The sequence below is a fragment of the Haliotis rufescens genome, unplaced genomic scaffold, assembly GCF_023055435.1.
Source record: "Haliotis rufescens isolate VD_foot unplaced genomic scaffold, xgHalRufe1.0.p SCAF_11, whole genome shotgun sequence".
In the NCBI taxonomy this organism is placed as follows: domain Eukaryota; kingdom Metazoa; phylum Mollusca; class Gastropoda; order Lepetellida; family Haliotidae; genus Haliotis; species Haliotis rufescens.
Genome location: NW_025963791.1, coordinates 32,855,142 through 32,874,956, shown reverse-complemented (window position 1 = coordinate 32,874,956; position 19,815 = coordinate 32,855,142). Strand labels below are relative to the sequence as shown.

The 19,815-nt window shown below is 41.0% G+C and overlaps 2 protein-coding genes across 3 annotated transcripts; both read left to right on the top strand.

The window, feature by feature from the left end:
- LOC124132466 (tripartite motif-containing protein 2-like) lies at positions 1–5,391 on the top strand. 2 transcript variants are annotated; one of them, XM_048392608.1, is made up of 4 exons: positions 1–147; positions 1,139–1,436; positions 2,341–2,774; positions 2,838–5,391. In XM_048392608.1, the coding sequence occupies exons 2-4, from the start codon at positions 1,139–1,141 to the stop codon at positions 3,966–3,968; spliced, it is 1,863 nt and encodes a 620-aa protein (XP_048248565.1). In that variant the 5' UTR covers positions 1–147; the 3' UTR covers positions 3,969–5,391. The 2 variants fall into 2 exon arrangements, with proteins under 2 accessions (XP_048248565.1, XP_046352332.2); XM_046496376.2 differs by having other exon boundaries at positions 2,341–5,391.
- Positions 5,392–15,131: 9,740 nt separating this feature from the next.
- LOC124132485 (tripartite motif-containing protein 2-like) lies at positions 15,132–19,570 on the top strand. The gene is made up of 3 exons (XM_048392597.1): positions 15,132–15,166; positions 16,874–17,181; positions 17,907–19,570. Exons 2-3 carry the CDS (start codon positions 16,884–16,886, stop codon positions 19,550–19,552), a joined length of 1,944 nt encoding a protein of 647 aa, XP_048248554.1. The 5' UTR covers positions 15,132–15,166; positions 16,874–16,883; the 3' UTR covers positions 19,553–19,570.
- Positions 19,571–19,815: the final 245 nt, after the last annotated feature.

Sequence of the window (19,815 nt, the reverse complement as noted above, 5' to 3'; positions counted from 1 at the left end):
GAAGGGACAGGTAGGCACAGGTGTGTACCTCGGCGGGATTTGGTTATTTCAAGGCATCCATGACATACAATTTAGTCTCACACAGTTAACATGAAGAACTAGTATACCTGTATATTCAGGACATCGACAGCATCAAACTTATATAAGGTTTGTGTTTCTTAAATTTAAACTTAAAAACACACGAAACATTAAAGGAAGTGAAACCGAAAGTAGGAATTGTTGGCCCCAAGAAAATAAAAAAATGTAAAGTTTATTGATTTAAATTTCTTTAATTGTTATGGGTTTTACAAATGTTTGACATTCAGGTAAACGAAGTCATTCGTCGAGGTGTAAAAATGACACAATAAAGACATGTTGACTTGGTCCTGAATACTAACGTTCACAGTTACCTCCCTTGTATTGTACTGTGAGGGGGCGTGTCCATTATCAGTAAAGCAAGGCTTGGTTGGTGTTGACGGAGGTGGATTACAGGTCATCAATACAAGACCCTATTGGTAGTTGTTTTAAAGTTAGCTTTTAATATGAAAACAAATGAACATTTCAAACAATGACGACAGTTTATCTCCACATCTACACAAGTGAAGCTGACATCAATCCTGATCTCACATGATCACAATATATTCATATATTAAGTTTCGGTTCATCTATTCAAGGTAAATCTTTTATTGTGTTGAAACAACGATCGAGCTTGTTCTTTTGACAGAATTCATAAAAAAAACTATAATGTAGGAACATATTTTATTGAAACAATAGTATAAACAAATACATAGACACACGCTTCTGAAACACCTTGCATGACATGAAGTAACGCTATGTAGCATCTGTTATTCCTGTAGCACTATGGATTGGTCGATATGGTTACTTTTGTGACAAGAAATGATATGTAAATTACTCATTCGACATGGGTTTACAGAGGCGTTTCAGCATACTTAGTGGTGAGTGTGTTTGGTGTTATGCCGCGTTATGCAGTATTTCAGTTATATCATCGCGTGTCAGCTTGATATGGAGGGTTAGCCCGAAGTCGCACTCAAGAAATGTTATTGTCTCAAACAAAACACATGTAACGCCATTAGAAAGAAGGAACAACTTCAGCTGAAATTATTTCTACGAAAAGTGAACAGTTATTTATGTTTTACAGATGGCGACGTCGCGGGCTGAGAAAGTTACAGAATTCCTCACCTGTGTGATCTGCCAGGAACTGTACACAGACCCCTGTACACTAAGGTGTGATCACACATTCTGCAGGAAATGTGTCACTGCATACATCCAAACAAGACCAGATGCTATACAGTCCAAGACGATCCCATGTGCCTTCTGTCGACAAGATACCAAGGTCCCCCACCCCAGCAGGCCAGTGGAGGAGTGGGCGGGACAGATCAAACCCAGCACCATTATACAGGGGCTTATTGACACTCAAGCTGACGTTGTAAAAACCGGTATTGGTTTATTATATTATAAATTACACATTCATTTCACAAACTGAAATCTATTAATAAGAATCCTGTTTGTAATGAAGGCATGTTAAAGGGTACTCGTTATTTGTTTAACCATGCAGTATAATTACAGTATTGCTGTTAACAATATGTTCAATGATACCAATTGACTTCACAAAAATATTAATTTGTTACAAACATGACTCCAACTGTAATCGCGGCATAGACATATTTACAATATATTTTGACGTCGGGACAATGTGCACTGGCCTGCTGATTATTATCGTTTTACATGATGCTAATATAATCAGATCATCCATAAAGCCCTTGAAAATATTATTATCGGAAAACATCTACAAATGGCAGTTTATGAAAAGGGTATTTGTTATGATAGAATGTTTCAGGTTGATAATAGTGAGTGCGTGAGTGAGTGAGTGAGTGAGTGAGTGAGTGAGTGAGTGAGTGAGTGAGTGAGTATTTTTGCAGCCTTCAGCAAAGTTCCAGCGATATCACTGCGGGGGACACCAGAAATGGGCTTCACACATTTTACTCAAGTGGAGAATCAAACCTGGCTAACACCTAAACCACAAGGCTTCCCTACCGCCCGTGATGATAGTGATCAGAACTGTACACTTATAAGTGCAATTGTACCTGTTAAAACTACATGTACATAACTGGGTGAATGAGTTCAGTTTCACGCCACTGTCAATCATGCCAATATGGGGCTTCACACATCAAACCCATGGGCGTGACGAGCCAACACTTGAAACTCCAAGCCTACACCCACCGCCCTATTCGTGCATTGAAAATAGTTGAGAGGGGGTGATTTTACCTGGATTCTCAATCTTCTAATTTATATTAATATTGTCCTGATATGTCAAATAACTATAGACATGTCCACTTACAGGTTCCGCTTCATGTTGCTCAGTGTGTGAGAAGTTAGGGGAGACAACTCCGGGAGCCTCATGGTGTTCTGAGTGTCAAGTGTCCCTCTGCGAGAGATGTGCCAAGATGCATGTTGCAAATCCAGCATCACATGACCATGAAATCTGTGACCTTTCAGGAGAGGTCAAGGTAAAGAGGAGGCGCAAGGTCGTGTGCAGGGAGCACAAGGATGAGGTTATAAAGCTTGTATGTAAAGACTGCAACGAAGCTGTGTGTCAGACATGTTGTGTTATTTACCACAGGAAATGTGAGTCAGTCGTTACCATTCAGTCAATGATGCCAACAATGAAATACCACTTGAGAAAAAACGCTGAACATTTGTCAAAGAAAATTCATAGAAAGCACACAATTGTTCAGAAAACAAACAAGAAGGTTAGCGGAATTGAGAAAAACAAAGTAGCAGTAGAAAGTCACATCAAATCTGCTGTTGAGAGAGCCATCGCTAACATCAAGCAGAAAGAAAAACAGCTGATGAATGAAGTCAAGGATATTACAGACAAACAAACTAAGCAACTTAAAGCAGATGTTAAACTTGAAGAGATTGAGATGCAGATGTACAGACAACATTGTGAGTTCATTGACCAGGCCTTGGTATCGGACTGTGAGATGGACCTGTATGACGCGTATCAGGCCTGGGAGTCGGGGGCTGTAGAGTTGGGGGATGTCAGGGACTCAGACACAGAAGACACACGGAGAATAGGAGACATCAGGTTCACACCTGACACTGACAACGTCCAGCACATCCTAGATGACCTACAGCTGGGGAAGATTGACGTCACATACCAGGATCAGGGCACATGTCTGCTGTCTCCACTGCTGGTTGACACGATAGATGGGAAGATGGCGGGTGATGAGGTGGAGCCTGATCTACGTGACATCACAGTCCTGATTGTAGATGGTATACAGACAGTTGTAGTCACTGACAGAAGGAACAAGTGTGTGAAATCCTTCTACACTAGAAACAATCAACTGCGTCAAAGTAGACTTCCCCTGGATAACTCTCCACGTGGTGTAACACAGTTGAAGGAGAACCTGGTGATGGTTGCTGTCCCTGACTCCTCGAAGATTGTAACAGTAGAAGTGACCCCAGAGCTGGTGCTGCTCTCAACCATCACAACAAGCAAGGCGTACTTCAGTCTAGCTGTTCTGAGACCTTCATCTCTAGCAGCAGGTGGTGTCGCCTGTGTTGATATCCTGGACATGGGGGGACACGTGCTGAGGTCAGTCACTACACACAACAATGAGACACTGTTTGCCTGCCCCGACTACATGTGTGTCAACAACAAGGGCAACATACTCGTGTCTGACAGGGGGGAGCAGTCTGTGACATGTGTGACGTTAGAGGGAGATGTTGTGTGGAGATACGCCCCTACTGGAGACGGATCACTCGACCCTTTTGGTATTTCAACTTCTCCAACAGGAGACATCCTGCTTGCAGACATCAGTAAGGTTACAAGACTGACAGAGACAGGGGATTGTGTCACGGATCATAAGGACATTGGCTGTGATCCATGGGGATTGTATGTCGATAGACATGACACACTGTTTGTGTGTGATGAAGGTCAGATACACGAAGTAAACTTCATGTAGTCATATCAATGATAGCATGACTTCAGTCATCACTATCACTGGCGTTAAATTCACTATAACAACTCAAAATGGACTCTTCCGATTGGGGTGTGAATGATTATACAAAGGTGTATCCACAGACATTATTTCCACATCCTTACACATCACATTATGTGTTTAGCAGCCTGGTTCTCTTTATTAAATCGCCTCCGTCTTCCAGTAAGTACAGTGTCGGCCGGGAAGGCGAAAAGCCCGTGGTTTGATCTCAATCTGCTCAAGAGATACCAATACTTCACTCTATTCTTAGTAGATATGATATGGTTTACTTGTTATTGAAGTGTTCACATGACTACTTGGACCTGTGGGTGGTCACTTGATATATTGTTTAATGGCACTAATGAGTTCCAATCTCTTGAGACCATCAGCGGGTTCCCAGGTCGGGTTGGTTACCCGGGCTGTAGATTTGGACTCGTCCCAGCTCCATTCAGTACCATGTTAGGTACATGGTCCATTGCACCGTGGTCATAGAATGTTTTTACTTTACTAGATAGTAGATAGGGTGTTCCATGTAGGATGTTTGTGATGCCATGAAGTTTGCTTTGTGGAACGTTATGGTGAGCCACTTAATAACAAATAGCTCCTGAATTATACTTGTACGGTGGAAACACTTCTACAATTGTATCCATATCTATACAGATTATAATAGTGTTGTAGGCATAGTACATTCATTATTCAGTTGTCAAAAAAAAAATTGTAAGTGATTCCATGTTATTGCTTGTTTAAAAATGAAATTATTTTTGTTCTTCTGCTCCATAATCAGAGACCATAAAATAGATTTAGTTTACTCTGCATAAACTGAACAAACACTAGGCCACGCACACCCTCGGATTTGTTTCATGACTGGCTGATAATAGAGTTGGCAGATCTTGTGTTGCACTATTGCGCTGTACATTGTGATATTTTGAATCGTCTGCTCTTTGTTTTTGTTAATGACTTAATAGACAGCCTTTGAAGTTGTTTTTGTTGACTTGTAAAATGTATTTTTGTGCTTAGAGGGCTAGCACACTCTGCGTTTTATACACAGATTAACGCATGGTATGCGCACAAGTTTTTTTTAGGTTTATACCTCCAAACACAATAAATATTGTTAAGTTAATTCTTAAATAAATAAATTGCAAGCGAGTCCGTTGCAATAGATTGGTTAACCTGAAATAACATTAGCCCACGCCCACTAGCGAACTACTTGCGTGACGTCGTAGGAATTCGCGGTGGCTCGCCCGTGATATGCATAGTCCCCAGTTTAAATAAAATCATTGAAATCATTGAAAGAAAACTTCAATCGATTTCTTTTACTTGTTTGTACCGCACACATAATCATTGTATCGTTATAAATAGCATTTACACTCAGCAAGAGCAGAATGTATTTTTCACAAATAAAAAACATGACCCTATACCATTGTCTGTCATGTACTTACACGTCCATGCACGCAAAAACATATTGAAGTAAATTCTTAATCCATAACTGGATTCCACAGGAGGTACCGCTACATTAAAGTTGCGTCACAATGTTTTGCAGACCAGTCTGACATCATCGGTTACCATGACGCCACGATGAACTGGCATACCTTTTCTCTCTGCCACTGGAGCTGGTCAGCTGTACTTTTTTACGCCGGATACACTTGATATTACTCTTTACAGCTGAAAAGGTTGGAAATAGAATCTCACCTCGTACACTTATTTTGTTAGCCATTAGGGCTGGGTTAGGTGGGTCCTGGGTTGGATCTTGGCACCCACAAGATTACCCGGACCCGTAGTTAGTCACTTGATATAATGTTCAATAACACTAAAACTCCATTGCTACACCACAAATCACTAATGTTTCCTATTTCTTTCTGACGATCCACGTATTCCTTCTGACATTTATATATCTGAGTAAAGGTGAAGCTTCAGTCAATTTCAGTGTATGCATAATCAGTTCGTATATACATGTATCGAAAGTTGTTTTGCAAGGGCTCCGGTAAAACATTTCTAATCAGGCATTTTCTACCCTACTCGAATCCTACAGCAGGTTTCCTGGTCGGGTCAGACCAGGGTGTAGTGTACCCGGGTAGGGTTAGGTAATAGGGGGTCGGGTACCTGGGTAGGGTCAGGTAATAGGGAGTCAGGTACCTGGGTAGTAAATTTGGACTCATCTCAGCCCTAGTAGCCATCTGCCTGTCTGTTGAGGTTCGAATTATGTTTTGAACCTGCTTAATGTATAAGATTAGTATTATGAGCATGTCATGACAACTAAAACCAAAGTGTTATGTTTGCAAAATTGTTGAATATTCTAACAAAGCACACGGTCAAGGAATCTGGAACAATTATATGACGTCTATCAACACAATTAGATTTGTGCATGCAATTATAATAACTTTTGTTCACCGTAGGTTTTACTTGATCTTACGTAATTCTCCCTATAGCACATGGAATGTATCCCAATACTGCACGTCCGGACAGGTTCTGTCATTGTGCCGTCATACACAACTACAACAAAACAACTAAACAGGTGTTTGCATTACTTGACAAAATGCAAGCAGACCCACCCCAACCTTATCTTAAATGTCCTGAACCCTTTTGCCACCAGCAACAATATATCCAGAACCATTTGGACTTCACCAAATTAGGTGACAGCTGACCTCACCAATATCTGTGTTAATCTTTCAGCCCTAACGTTGTCGAGTGCAGAACAACACTCCAATATTGAAAGTATTGAAAAGTGGATGGCTCTTTCTTCGCAGATTCAGAGTTTCCATATAATGGACTATAACCTTGACTTGTTTGACTTACTTATTGGAATCTGCTAAGAAAGTGAGTTAAAAGTTTACGTCGCATCAGAAAGTTGGAGTATTGTTGCCCTTTTAAAGTCAGAAAGTCACATGCCTCTTGTTTCATTTATAACAAGTTTATGATCACTTCCATGGTCTATAGGGGGCACGGGTGGCCCAGTCGTCTAAGGCGCCGCGATTCGCTGTGCAGAGTTGCGTCCCTTGGGCACGACAGAAACCTATGATTGTGGGTTCGAATCCCGGTTCGCCCCGATTATGTTTCTAGATTTGTCAGCTCACATCATGGTCAGCCTTTCTCTTTCGTGGCGTGATTCTTGAACGCAGACACTTCGCGATACGCCGATTGATGATGATTAGCATTGCAGGCACATCTCAGAGATGTCCATACTGATATTAAAGTGTAGCGAATGTAGTTTGCTGTGCACGTAAACTTGGCAGCGCTGTGGACAAGGTCAAAGTCAGTTCGGGATATAGCCCGTATGACAAGTATTTCTCTGTTTGCTTAAATATCGTTAAATGTTATGTGAAGCATGACTGAAATAAGATCAATTGAAGTTTAATACGATTTTAATTCGACGAATGCCAGTTACATATCAGCTAAAGGTATCTCTGCATGAGACGCGAAGTAACACAGTGTAAATGAACAGCATATATCCTTGCCTACAACAGAAACGCACCCGACGCATTTTCGTCTGTAAATCTACGAAAGAACGTTTAACTTTACTGCAACATTTTATACAATTTGTCCTAAAAACCAATAAGTATCTCCCTCCCTTACCAACAGTGTTGATCGAACGTACCAGGTTAACGATACCATAAGACTCAGTTGAAAGATATATGTCGTGCAAGGAGGAGCATAAGGACGGTGGGTTTACTTTGGAAATTCGGCTTGGAAAGATCACTACTTCCACCAAAATTGTTTCAGGGACATTCCACGTTTCTTGAAAAGGAGTCTGCACTATTTGTCTGCTTTTTGTTTCTTTTCCCTCCTATCTCATAGATAACATTAGTAGTCTGAGTTACACAAGTAGATCACACGGTTGGGCGTATACTGATCTTGTGACTGGAACGATATCATATCAACCCAGGACAGGTGACAACTGAGAGGTTGGTTTGGTGTTCGCACTGGACATAACACGGAATAATTCCGTAATATAAAAATCATTACCTAACACATTATTAATAAACATTCGTTGATAATTAATATTGGTCGATGTTTCGCTAGCACAGCCAAAGTATATGTGTTTGGAGGTAAATGATTTAGGAAGAGAGAAGACATCAAATATATATTTTACAATTTATAGCCAACCGGAGATCAAGAAGTGTAAGTCATTTTCTAACTGGTCGACCCGCAGCCCTCAGTAGAGACATATAGACAAACTGTTTCTATACTATGAAGTGATAACCGCCGCTGCTAGATGGTTGTAGAGAGTGAACTCTGGTCCTACTGTGTGCACAGAGCTGCGGCTGTACTTTCGCTGTTGATAGGCTCTTGACGTAAAAATACCTATAGAAAAACTGGCAAGGTGATTGCAAGTGTCTTTTGTAAACATTCGTTATCGTAGCTCTTGCCGTTGGAAACAACCATTTCACGACCAGACCCTGACACTCGTATCTTGCGTTGTCGTGTTTCATGTATGAACAGTTTTTATCAATATCGCATTAAGCTGCAGGAATGGTGCATTATCCTTTTTTTCCACATCTATACACCAGTGTATGTACTGCCTTCATACAACAACCTGTCAGTTCAACGCAATCTATCATGCCAGCATTTATGCAAAATATTTTCACAATAATTACCTTGCATTAAATATCCCTGAATAAGAAGTTGAATTGTACCAGTATATAGTGACATGTATAGTTAACACATGCATATCTGTGTTCCCCATGAAGATCCGGGTTAGAATGGGCAATCAATGCTTGTCGTACTGTGTCATGTCATCGTGTCATAATTACCTAGATCGATGCTCCTGATGTCACAACCTTGTTTGGTCCAGACGCGATAATTTACAGATCGCCGTCATATAACTGGAACAGTTCTGAGTGTGGCGTTAAACAACAAACACAACAAAACACATGTAGAGAATAATACATGATTGTGTTTCCGTATCATAAATATCATAATTTATACAATAAATATAGAATTGTTCGACCCTGTAACGAGCATACAACACACCGTGCATTCCTCATATTTCATATTTACGATTCGGAATCACATGAGGGTTATCTTCATTCTTCTAATAATCTCGATCAGTGATGTTCAACCTGATCTCACTCAACTTCAGAAACCGCGTATGAATAAAGTGTTTGAGTGAAGTGTCCCATTTATCATGTATTGTTTTACAGCCATGTGACAGGTGGTGCATGCAGGACACAGCTGGCAGCCACATGCACAATACTGTTATAGGCAACAGCGTCCCTGTCTCCAGATATAAACTGGTGACACAGGACACAGCTGGCAGCCACATGCACAATACTGTTGTAGGCCACAGCGTCACTATCTCCAGATATAAACTGGTGACACAGGACACATCTGGCAGCCACATGCACAATACTGTTATAGGCTACAGCGTCAGTATCTCTCCAGATATAAACTGGTGACACAGGACAGAGCTGGCAGCCACATGCACAATACTGTTATAGGCCACAGCGTCCCTCTCTCCAGATATAAACTGGTGACACAGCTGGCAGCCACATGCACAATACTGTTATAGGCCACAGCGTCACGATCTCTCTCCAGATATAAACTGGTGACACAGCTGGCAGCCACATGCACAATACTGTTATAGACAACAGCGTCCCTCTCTCTAGATATAAACTGGTGACACAGGACACAGCTGGCAGCCACATGCACAATACTGTTGTAGGCCACAGCGTCACTATCTCTCTCCAGATATAAAGTGGGGACACAGGACACAGCTGACAGCCACATGCACAATACTGTTATAGGCCACAGCGTCACTATCTCTCCAGATATAAACTGGTAACACAGGACACAGCTGGCAGCCACATGCACAATACTGTTATAGGCAACAGCGTCCCTGTCTCCAGATATAAACTGGTGACACAGGACACAGCTGGCAGCCACATGCACAATACTGTTATAGGCCACAGCGTCACTATCTCCAGATATAAACTGGTGACACAGGACACAGCTGGCAGCCACATGCACAATACTGTTATAGGCTACAGCGTCACTATCTCTCCAGATATAAACTGGTGACACAGGACAGAGCTGGCAGCCACATGCACAATACTGTTATAGGCCACAGCGTCCCTCTCTCCAGATATAAACTGGTGACACAGCTGGCAACCACATGCACAATACTGTTATAGGCCACAGCGTCAATATCTCTCTCCAGATATAAACTGGTGACACAGCTGGCAGCCACATGCACAATACTGTTATAGGCCACAGCGTCCCTCTCTCTAGATATAAACTTGTGACACAGGACACAGCTGGCAGCCACATGCACAATACTGTTGTAGGCCACAGCGTCACTATCTCTCTCCAGATATAAACTTGTGACACAGGACACAGCTGGCAGCCACATGCACAATACTGTTATAGGCCACAGCGTCACTATCTCTCTCCAGATATAAAGTGGTGACACAGGACACAGCTGGCAACCACATGCACAATACTGTTATAGGCCACAGCGTCCCTCTCTTCAGATATAAACTGGTGACACAGCTGGCAGCCACATGCACAATACTGTTATAGGCCACAGCGTCACGATCTCTCTCCAGATATAAACTGGTGACACAGCTGGCAGCCACATGCACAATACTGTTATAGGCCACAGCGTCCCTCTCTCCAGATATAAACTGGTGACACAGGACACAGCTGGCAGCCACATGCACAATACTGTTGTAGGCCACAGCGTCACTATCTCTCTCCAGATATAAACTGGTGACACAGGACACAGCTGGCAGCCACATGCACAATACTGTTGTAGGCCACAGCGTCACTATCTCTCTCCAGATATAAACTGGTGACACAGGACACAGCTGGCAGCCACATGCACAATACTGTTGTAGGCCACAGCGTCACTATCTCTCTCCAGATATAAACTGGTGACACAGGACACAGCTGGCAACCACATGCAAAATACTGTTATAGGCAACAGCGTCACTATCTCTCTCCAGGTGTAAACTGGTGACACAGGGCAGAGCTGACAGCCACATGCACAATACTGTTATAGGCAACAGCGTCACTATCTCTCTCCAGATATAAACCAGTGACACAGGACACAGCTGGCAGCCACATGCACAATACTGTTGTAGGCCACAGCGTCACTATCTCTCCAGATATAAACTGGTGACACAGGACACAGATGGCAACCACATGCACGATACTGTTATAGGCCACAGCGTCACTATCTCTCCAGATATAAACTGGTGACACAGGACACAGCTGGCAGCCACATGCACAATACTGTTATAGGCCACAGCGTCACTATCTCTCCAGATATAAACTGGTAACACAGGACACAGCTGGCAGACACATGCACAATACTGTTGTAGGCCACTGTTTCTTCTGATGATCACAATAAGACAATCTGTCTACACAGCCTCTGCCCACACTGGATATTGTTACAATAGGAAACACGTGTGCATTTCAAATAATGACGACAATGTCACACCTTTGTGAGCTTTATTGGCATTAATCAAGCCTCACCTCACATTGTCACAATAAGTCATGTATTTAGTATTAGTTCATCTCTACATGGCAAAACCTTAATTGTGTGGAAACAACAACCTTGTTTTTAACAGCAGAGCCAGTAAGTTATTAGATAATGAGTTCAACTATTGAGTGAGTGAGTGAGTGGGTGAGTGAGTGAGTATGGGTTTACGCCGCTTTTAGCAATATTCTAGCAATATCATGTGCAATATCACACCACAATTTCAAACTTTAAGGAGCCACATTAAAATTTAAGGAGCCACATTGATTTAGGTTTACAAAGAATACATTATTTAAGAAATTAAATAATAACACAAGACAAGATTGAAAACATTCCAATTGTTTTGATGTGACTAAACAACAAACTTTGAAAACTTGCCACAATGAGTGAGTGAGTGAGCATAGTTTTACGCCGCTTTTAGCAATATTCAAGCAATATCACGTCGGGGGAAACCAGAAATGGGTTTCACTCATTGTACCCATTTGGGGAATCGAATCCGGATCTTCCGCGTGACGAGCAAACGCTTTTACCACTCGGCTACCCGACCGCCCCTGCCACAATGAAGACAAATCATTGAACAATGACCCTTGTTGAAAGACCATCACTGGAATTCACTTAGGCAGTATCCTGAAACAATACTGTTGCTGCTTTTTTGCTTTATTCCAATGTTTGTTTTATGCATTTGCTTCGGTTTCCGATTCATTTATTACAATCAGACATATTCATAGCGGTTGAAGTAATCTTGGGCGTCTCGCATCCCAATGTTGAATTCCCTGAGTCCACTATGCCCAGCCACTTCTGCATCTAATAAACTCTTTTTAGGACTGCTGGCAGTAATGGCCATAGTTATGTTATTCATGTCATCATTCTGTGATGGACAGCTTGGTTTAGTATGGCTCTTGATAACATGTCAAATATTCTTCAGTGATTTGAGCATGCCACGTAAACTGCGAAATGTGCATGTGACCAGAAAGACATAAACTTGTAGCATTACACACGATAGCATCAGAGGCAAGACAGGCTTTAATGTCGCTGTAGTGAGGGAGTGAGGGAGTATGGTTTTACGCCGCCTTTACCAATATTTCAGCAATATCACGGCGGGGGACACCAGAAATGGGCTTCACACATTGTACCCATGTCAAGAATGGAACCCGGGTCTTCGGCGTGACCAGCGAACGCTTTAACCACTAGGCTACCTGACCGCCCCCATAAAATAAAGAAATATACTGTTTCAAATCTATATATTCAAAAATGAAATCTGGCCGAGAAAGTACAAGCAGATTCTATAAGACAATTAAACAAAATACTTACATTAAATTTTATCCACACAATTTATCTAATAAATGTAAAACTAGTTCCGTTCATGATCATGTCAGACTTTCTTGTCACTGCCGACCTGATGAAACGCGAAGATGACAGAACATTTCTCTTTTGGAAAGAAAATGTTTACTATGTCTATCAAATGATACTGCATATGTAATATCATTAGGTATTTACTTGTGTGTATTTAAATTAAACAAGAAGGTTATTATCTCCTTATTACATTTATCGACCATAATTTTCAAAATGACCACGTTATTTAAATGTAGAAACATATCTTCTCGGAAAACTAATGTTAAATATTAACTCGACATTTATGGATTTGGTTATGTGTAGCACGAACAGAATATTGGTGATGTTAATTGATTCTTGCAGCTGTTTAGACAGCGTTTGTTGGATTGTAAAAAACAGCATACTTATGAAAATTTATGAGTCTTGTAAATTAAGGTATTATTCACACGTCAAAATATTATTGGATATGGAATATTATGTTACAGCTTTCAGAAATAGAGACCATAGACGTATGCTGTGCCTTTTGAGATTAAGTGAATTGCCTTTGCGGAGTAATCTGGGCAGAAGAGAGGTTATTGTTTATTCACAACGCTTTTGTCAGCTATTTAACAATGGTTGTATTGAGGACGAAGCCAATTTTGTGTTTGTCTGCCCGTTTTACGCATCATAAAGACAAAAGTATATTCATGTAAGATTCTATAACAATCAATGTATTAATACTTTTAGCAATCTCTAAAATAGCCAAAATGGCTGTACACTCAGAAATATAATTACGTATGTGAAGGAAGCTCTATTATTACGTACAAAGACCTAACATTGTATCCTTTGTATTATTCTCAATGTAATTTGCCTCAGTTGTGTGTTACTATATATAACTGAAATGTACATGAGCCTATGGTCTCCCAGACATGAATAACACACACACACACACACACACACACACACACACACACACACACACACACACACACACACACACACACACACACACACACACACACACACACACACACACACACACACACACACACACACACACACACACACACATATACATACATACATACATACATACATACATACATACATACATACATACATACATACATACATATAATGTCTCATTTCTGTCGCCAGATTCTTTGATATATTGCCGCCATGAAAACTCCTCCTTATGCTCTGTTCATAGCCTGTTCTGTTATGTTCTGTATCTGTAGATCTGTTGTTAATGTTCAGGTAGGGGGAGAGCGCTGTGTTGCCAGTAGTTGGCCTGAAGGAGGGATGTAAACTATTCCAATCCACGATTATTCTCACAAACAATCAGTGATTATATAGGACAACGTAGATAGACTTTAATACCTCAATAACTCTGGAAGAAGTGAGACACGTCACGCACAAGTTGAATTTGGCCTGGATGTGATAATATATCAGTTGATGTTTTAAACATAACGGTTGTATTGGATACCTTCACAGGTTATTCTGACTGGAGACTGGTATGTACCCTCTAGTTGGTCCAAGTCCTGTCCAGTTCTCACGTCAGAGAAACGTTTTCTTACTGTGGTGTTAGTTTTGCAAGTGTGTCATATAAACTCTACTGTGGTATTTTTAACAATAGACTATCTGAATATGATGACGAAAACTCATTCATGATAATCAATACGGGTTAAGGAAGTGACGACATGTTAAAACAAGAGCCAAAACAGTACGAATGACAAATGAACTGGTCTACAACTTTGAAACTCACGTCAAGGTCAACCTTCAACAGACTTCGTCAATCAGGAAACAAGCCTCGCCGATGTTACACTTTATTACAACATATATTTTGTCCCGTGCTAAAGTAACAGTGATAATATAGCCATCGGCACCCAAAATTCAATTTCCAATTCACGCTTGTGCCAGTCACTATTCCAAGATGGTTGTTTGCCGCGTGATTGGCGAACGGCATGTTCGCTTTTTAATCTACGAAAGGACGATTAAGTTTGCTTCACGATTTTATACAATTTGTCCTCAAAATCCTTAAATATCACCCAACTATTCCACGATGTTGATCCCACATACCAGGTTAACCCTACCAGAAGACTCAGTGGAAAGATTTGCATCGTGCATCGTGTATGGAGGAGCAAAAACACGGTGTCTTTACTATGACAATTTGGCTCCAAACGTTCACTTCTTCCAACAAATATGCTTCAGAGACACACCACTCTTCTTACAAACGAGTCTGCACTGTCTATCTGATTTGTTTATCTTGTGAAGACCAGTGTCAAAGATAACATTACTAATCTGATTTACACAGGCAGATCACATGGTGTGGGCGTATACTGATCTTGTGACTAGAAAGATATCACACAAACACAGGACAGGGGACAACTCAGAGGTAGGTTTAGTGTTTGTACTGGACATAACATGGTATAAATATATACATATGTACACGATTACTTTACACTTTCAACATCAGTTAATATTACGAATATTACACGATTACATTTGATGGTACATCATTTGACATGGAAAATATCTGAAATTGAATAGTTTTTGTCTCACATAAATGTGTACACTTGCGTCAAGCTGGAATCTTCCAATGTATTCAAGGTCTGTCTATTATAAACCTTGTATTTTAGATCAAGACGTAAGGATTCCAGGTGAAAAAACATAAACCAGTTGAGATTTCGTTGGGCCAGCCAAAGTATTTTGGGGGAGGTTAATGATTATGGAAGAGATTGGTATAGATATTTTAAACATATTCTATTATTCACAGCCAATCCAAGACGTATAAGTGCGCCGTAAGACATTTTCTCAATGGTCGATCCGCAGTCCTCAGTTGACAAACTGATTTTATGCCATGACTGGATGAGGCGATATGGTAGCTAGATAGTTGTCTGGGCCTACTGTGTACCCTGTGCACATAACTGCAGTTGTACTTTTGTTTTTTTATGGGCTCTTGACCTAAAAATGCTTCACCCATAGTACAATTATGTCCAACTATCAAGGTAATTTCAAGCGTATATTTTAAACTTTCATTACCATAGCTTTATATCGACGAAAGGTGTTGGCGTTATGTGAATATGAAACGTCCATTTCACAACCAGACCCTGATACTCAAGCCCTCTCTACCGTATTTCGCGTATTAACAAGTATTAACAATATTGTAGAGGCGACTAACAGGAGGCACGCGGACTTGGTTGATGCATGTTATGGTATCCCAATCGCAAAGATCATAGATCAGTAGGTTATCTGACTTCCTTATTTACAGACTGCCATCAAATAGCTGTAAAATTGCTGAGTGTGGTGTTGCAGAACAACAAAACCAAATGCCATCTCTTGATTATGCAAGCTGTACTTGTGAAATAGAGAGTAATAACTGAGTGTGTTTCCGTGTCACAAATACCATATATATGAAATCAACATTGCATTGTGCGATCTTCTGGCGAGAATACTACATACATGTATTATGCATTCGTCATATTTGATATTTATGATTCGGAATCACACGAAGGTAATCTCTTACCCTTATATTTCATTCTTACAATAATCGATGTTTCAGACCTAATTTCGATCAATGATGCTCAACATTTCAAACTAACCTCGCTCAACTTTACAGTCCGCGTATAAATATGGTGTTTGAGTGAACTATCCCATTTATCATACTGATTTGCAACCATGTTTGTCAGCCATTGGTGGAGCGCTTCATTCAACCGTTCAAACTTGTTACCGACGTATGACGTCTTTAAGTCTGGTAACAGATGAAACTGGTGCAAAGACAAAGTAGCAAAACAAAATAGTTTCAGTAAATGTTGGGAGGAAGTATTTACTGGTCGAAAGAGGTGACGATATGGGACTAAAATCTCTCCCCCAAATGGCGTGCTGTGGTGTTATCACTGTAGGCTTGCTGAAGGGCATTGATATGAAACGGGAGAACACATGCAGTATTAAAGTGAGGAAACGAATCCAGTACTTTGGCAAGGCAAACAAGTGCTTAAATCAGTGGGTTACCCGTCTGATGGAGCTATCCTACATATAGCAGTAATCACTATGCTAATATGTTACACTGCAATTTGATTCTACAAACATTACAATTCTCTAGGTTACTGCAGATGGCGACGTCGCGGGCTGAGAAAGTGACGGAGTTCCTCACTTGTGTGATCTGCCAGGAACTGTACACAGACCCCTGTACACTGAGATGTGATCACACATTCTGCAGGAAATGTGTCACAGGATACATCAAAACCAGACCAGATGCTATACAGTCCAAGACGATCCCCTGTGCCTTCTGTCGACAAGATACCAAGGTCCCCAGCCCCAGCAGGCCTGTGGAGGAGTGGGCGGGGCAGATCAAACCCAGCATTATTATACAGGGGCTGATTGACACACAAGCTGACGTTGTCAAAACAGGTATTAGTTTTGTTTTTTTGTATGAATTTTGCAAACATACATCTTGTAATAAAAATATTTTTATGGCATTGTAAGATTAAATGTTGCTTGTTTTTTAAGTATAGTATAATGATATCATAACAGCAACAGACTGTTCCAAGGATAACAACTAAACAACACCAGAAAATATACATTATCTATAAAACGAATTTGTCAAAAGCATGCCTCTGTAAACTGTAAACAAGTCTTAGGAACAAAGATGCAATGTGTATTTTCTTAAGGTCAGTGTGCACTGGCCATGCAACTACTTATTGCCATGTTGATTATTGGCGGCGAACTTGACGCTACCATAATGTATATAAATATATATTAAGGTGACCCATAATGCACTGGAAAACAAATTGTCTAAAAAGGTCTACAAATGACACTGTCTGTAAAGGGTAATTATAGAATGTTACAAATAGATAATATTGATCAGTACTTCACGCTTGTAAAGTGTAAATGTACCTGTTAGGTGAGTGAGTGAGTTAAGTATTACGCCACTATTAGCATGCATCGTGGCAAGAATTCGGCTCCAACCCGAGTCTTCAGCGTGATGGACCAGCACTTAATCTCCCACCCTAACCCACCTGCTTCAACTTACTTGAAAATAGATAAGGGCATTATCTTTCTTCGAGTTTTAAACTTTTGATTTATAAAACAAATATTATGATCTGTCAAATAACTACAGACATGTCCACTTACAGGTTCCGCTTCATGTTGCTCAGTGTGTGAGAAGTTAGGGGAGACAACTCCGGGAGCCTCATGGTGTTCCAATTGTAAAGTGTCTCTCTGCGAGAGATGTGTCAAGATGCATCGTGCAAATCCTGCATCACATGGCCATGAGATCTGTGACCTTTCCGGGAAGGTGAAGGTGAAGAGGAGGCGTAAGGTCATGTGCAGGGAACACAAGGATGAAGTTATAAAGCTTGTCTGTAAAGACTGCCACAAAGCCGTGTGTCAGACATGTTGTGTTATTTACCACAGGCAATGTGAGTCTGTCGTTACCTTAGAGTCAATGTTGCCAACCATGACCCACGATTTGAGAGAGAAGGCTAATGTATTGTCAAAGAATATACATAGGAAACAAACAATTGTTCAGAAAACAAACAAGAAGGTTAGCGGAATTGAGAAAAACAAAGTAGCAGCAGAAAGTCACATCAAATCTGTTGTTGAGAGAGTCATCGCCAACATCAAGCAGAAAGAAAACCAACTGATAAATAAAGTCAGGGATATTTCAGACAAACAAACTAAGCAACTTAAAGCAGTTGTTAAATCTGAAGAGATTGAGATGCAGATGTCCAAACAACATTGTGAGTTCATTGACCAGGCCTTGGTATCGGACTGTGAGAAGGACCTGTATGATGCGTATCAGGCCTGGGAGTCGAGGGTTGTGGAGTTGGGGGATTTCAGGGACACAGACACAGTAGACAAACAGGAAATAGATGGCATCAGGTTTATGCCTGACATGGACAATATCCAGTACATCCTGAATGAGCTTCAGTTGGGGAAGATTGACGTCACACGCCAGGATCAAAGTACATGTCTGCCGTCTCCAGTGCGGGTGGACATGATAGATGGAAGGATGGCGAGTGATGAGGGGAAACCGGATCTACAGGACATCACAGTTCTATTTGTAGACGGTATACAAACAATTGTAGTCAGTGACATGGGGAACAATTCATTGAAATCTTTCTACACCAGAAAAAAGAAGCCATGTCATAGTAAACTCCCCCTGGGTGAACTGCTATGTGGTGTAACACGGTTGAAGGAGAACCAGGTGCTGGTTTCTGTTGCTGCGTCCCGTGAGATTGTCACAGTTGAAGTGACCCCAGACCTGAAGCTCGTGTCGACTATAACAACAAGCAAAACGTACATAAGTCTCGCTGTTCTGGGTCCTTCATCTCTCGCAGCAGGTACTGATGACTGTGTCGATATCCTGGACATGGCGGGACACGTGCTGAGGTCAGTCACCACACACAACAAGGATGCATTGTTTGCTATGCCCTACAACATGTGTGTCAACAACAAGGGCAACATACTCGTGTCTGACTGTGAGAAGAAGTCTGTGACATGTGTGACGCCAGAGGGGGGTGTTGTGTGGAGATACGCCCCTACCGGAGACAGAGCTCTCAGTATGCCTGCTGGTATCACAACTACCAGCACAGGAGACATCTTGCTTGCAGACATGAAAGCCAAGAAGATGATACAGCTGACAGATTCAGCGGAGTATGTCGGAGATGTTGCCACGTCACAGGCCGCACATTGTGTTTTTTGCGCGATACATGTAGATAGGCATGACACACTGTATGTGTGTGGTGAAAGTCAGATACGCAAAATCAAGTTCATGTAGTCACATCAATGATTGAATTCATCGGTATCGCTTGGTTAAAACAAATGATTTCAATTTGGAAGACATGTTGTTTTTTTTGTTGTAGGATGATTAAATACACAAGAAAACCGATCCTTCGAAATGTCATGTCTTAAGTCGATTATTTCATCATAAAATAACACTGTCAATAACAAACATGATGGGCAGTTAAGGTAGTTTGTGTAATTGTCTTGACATTTGGTTTGTACTTAGATATATTTATAAATAATGGCTATATTGTGTTT

Bases quoted from the DNA above. Each gene is read 5' to 3' on its own strand.
- LOC124132466 (XM_046496376.2), top strand. From the start codon at position 1,139: ATGGCGACGTCGCGGGCTGAGAAAGTTACAGAATTCCTCACCTGTGTG. The intron at 1,437-2,340 runs GTATTGGTTTAT...GTCCACTTACAG, and splicing joins AGCTGACGTTGTAAAAACCG to GTTCCGCTTCATGTTGCTCA.
- LOC124132485 (XM_048392597.1), top strand. From the start codon at position 16,884: ATGGCGACGTCGCGGGCTGAGAAAGTGACGGAGTTCCTCACTTGTGTG. The intron at 17,182-17,906 runs GTATTAGTTTTG...GTCCACTTACAG, and splicing joins AGCTGACGTTGTCAAAACAG to GTTCCGCTTCATGTTGCTCA.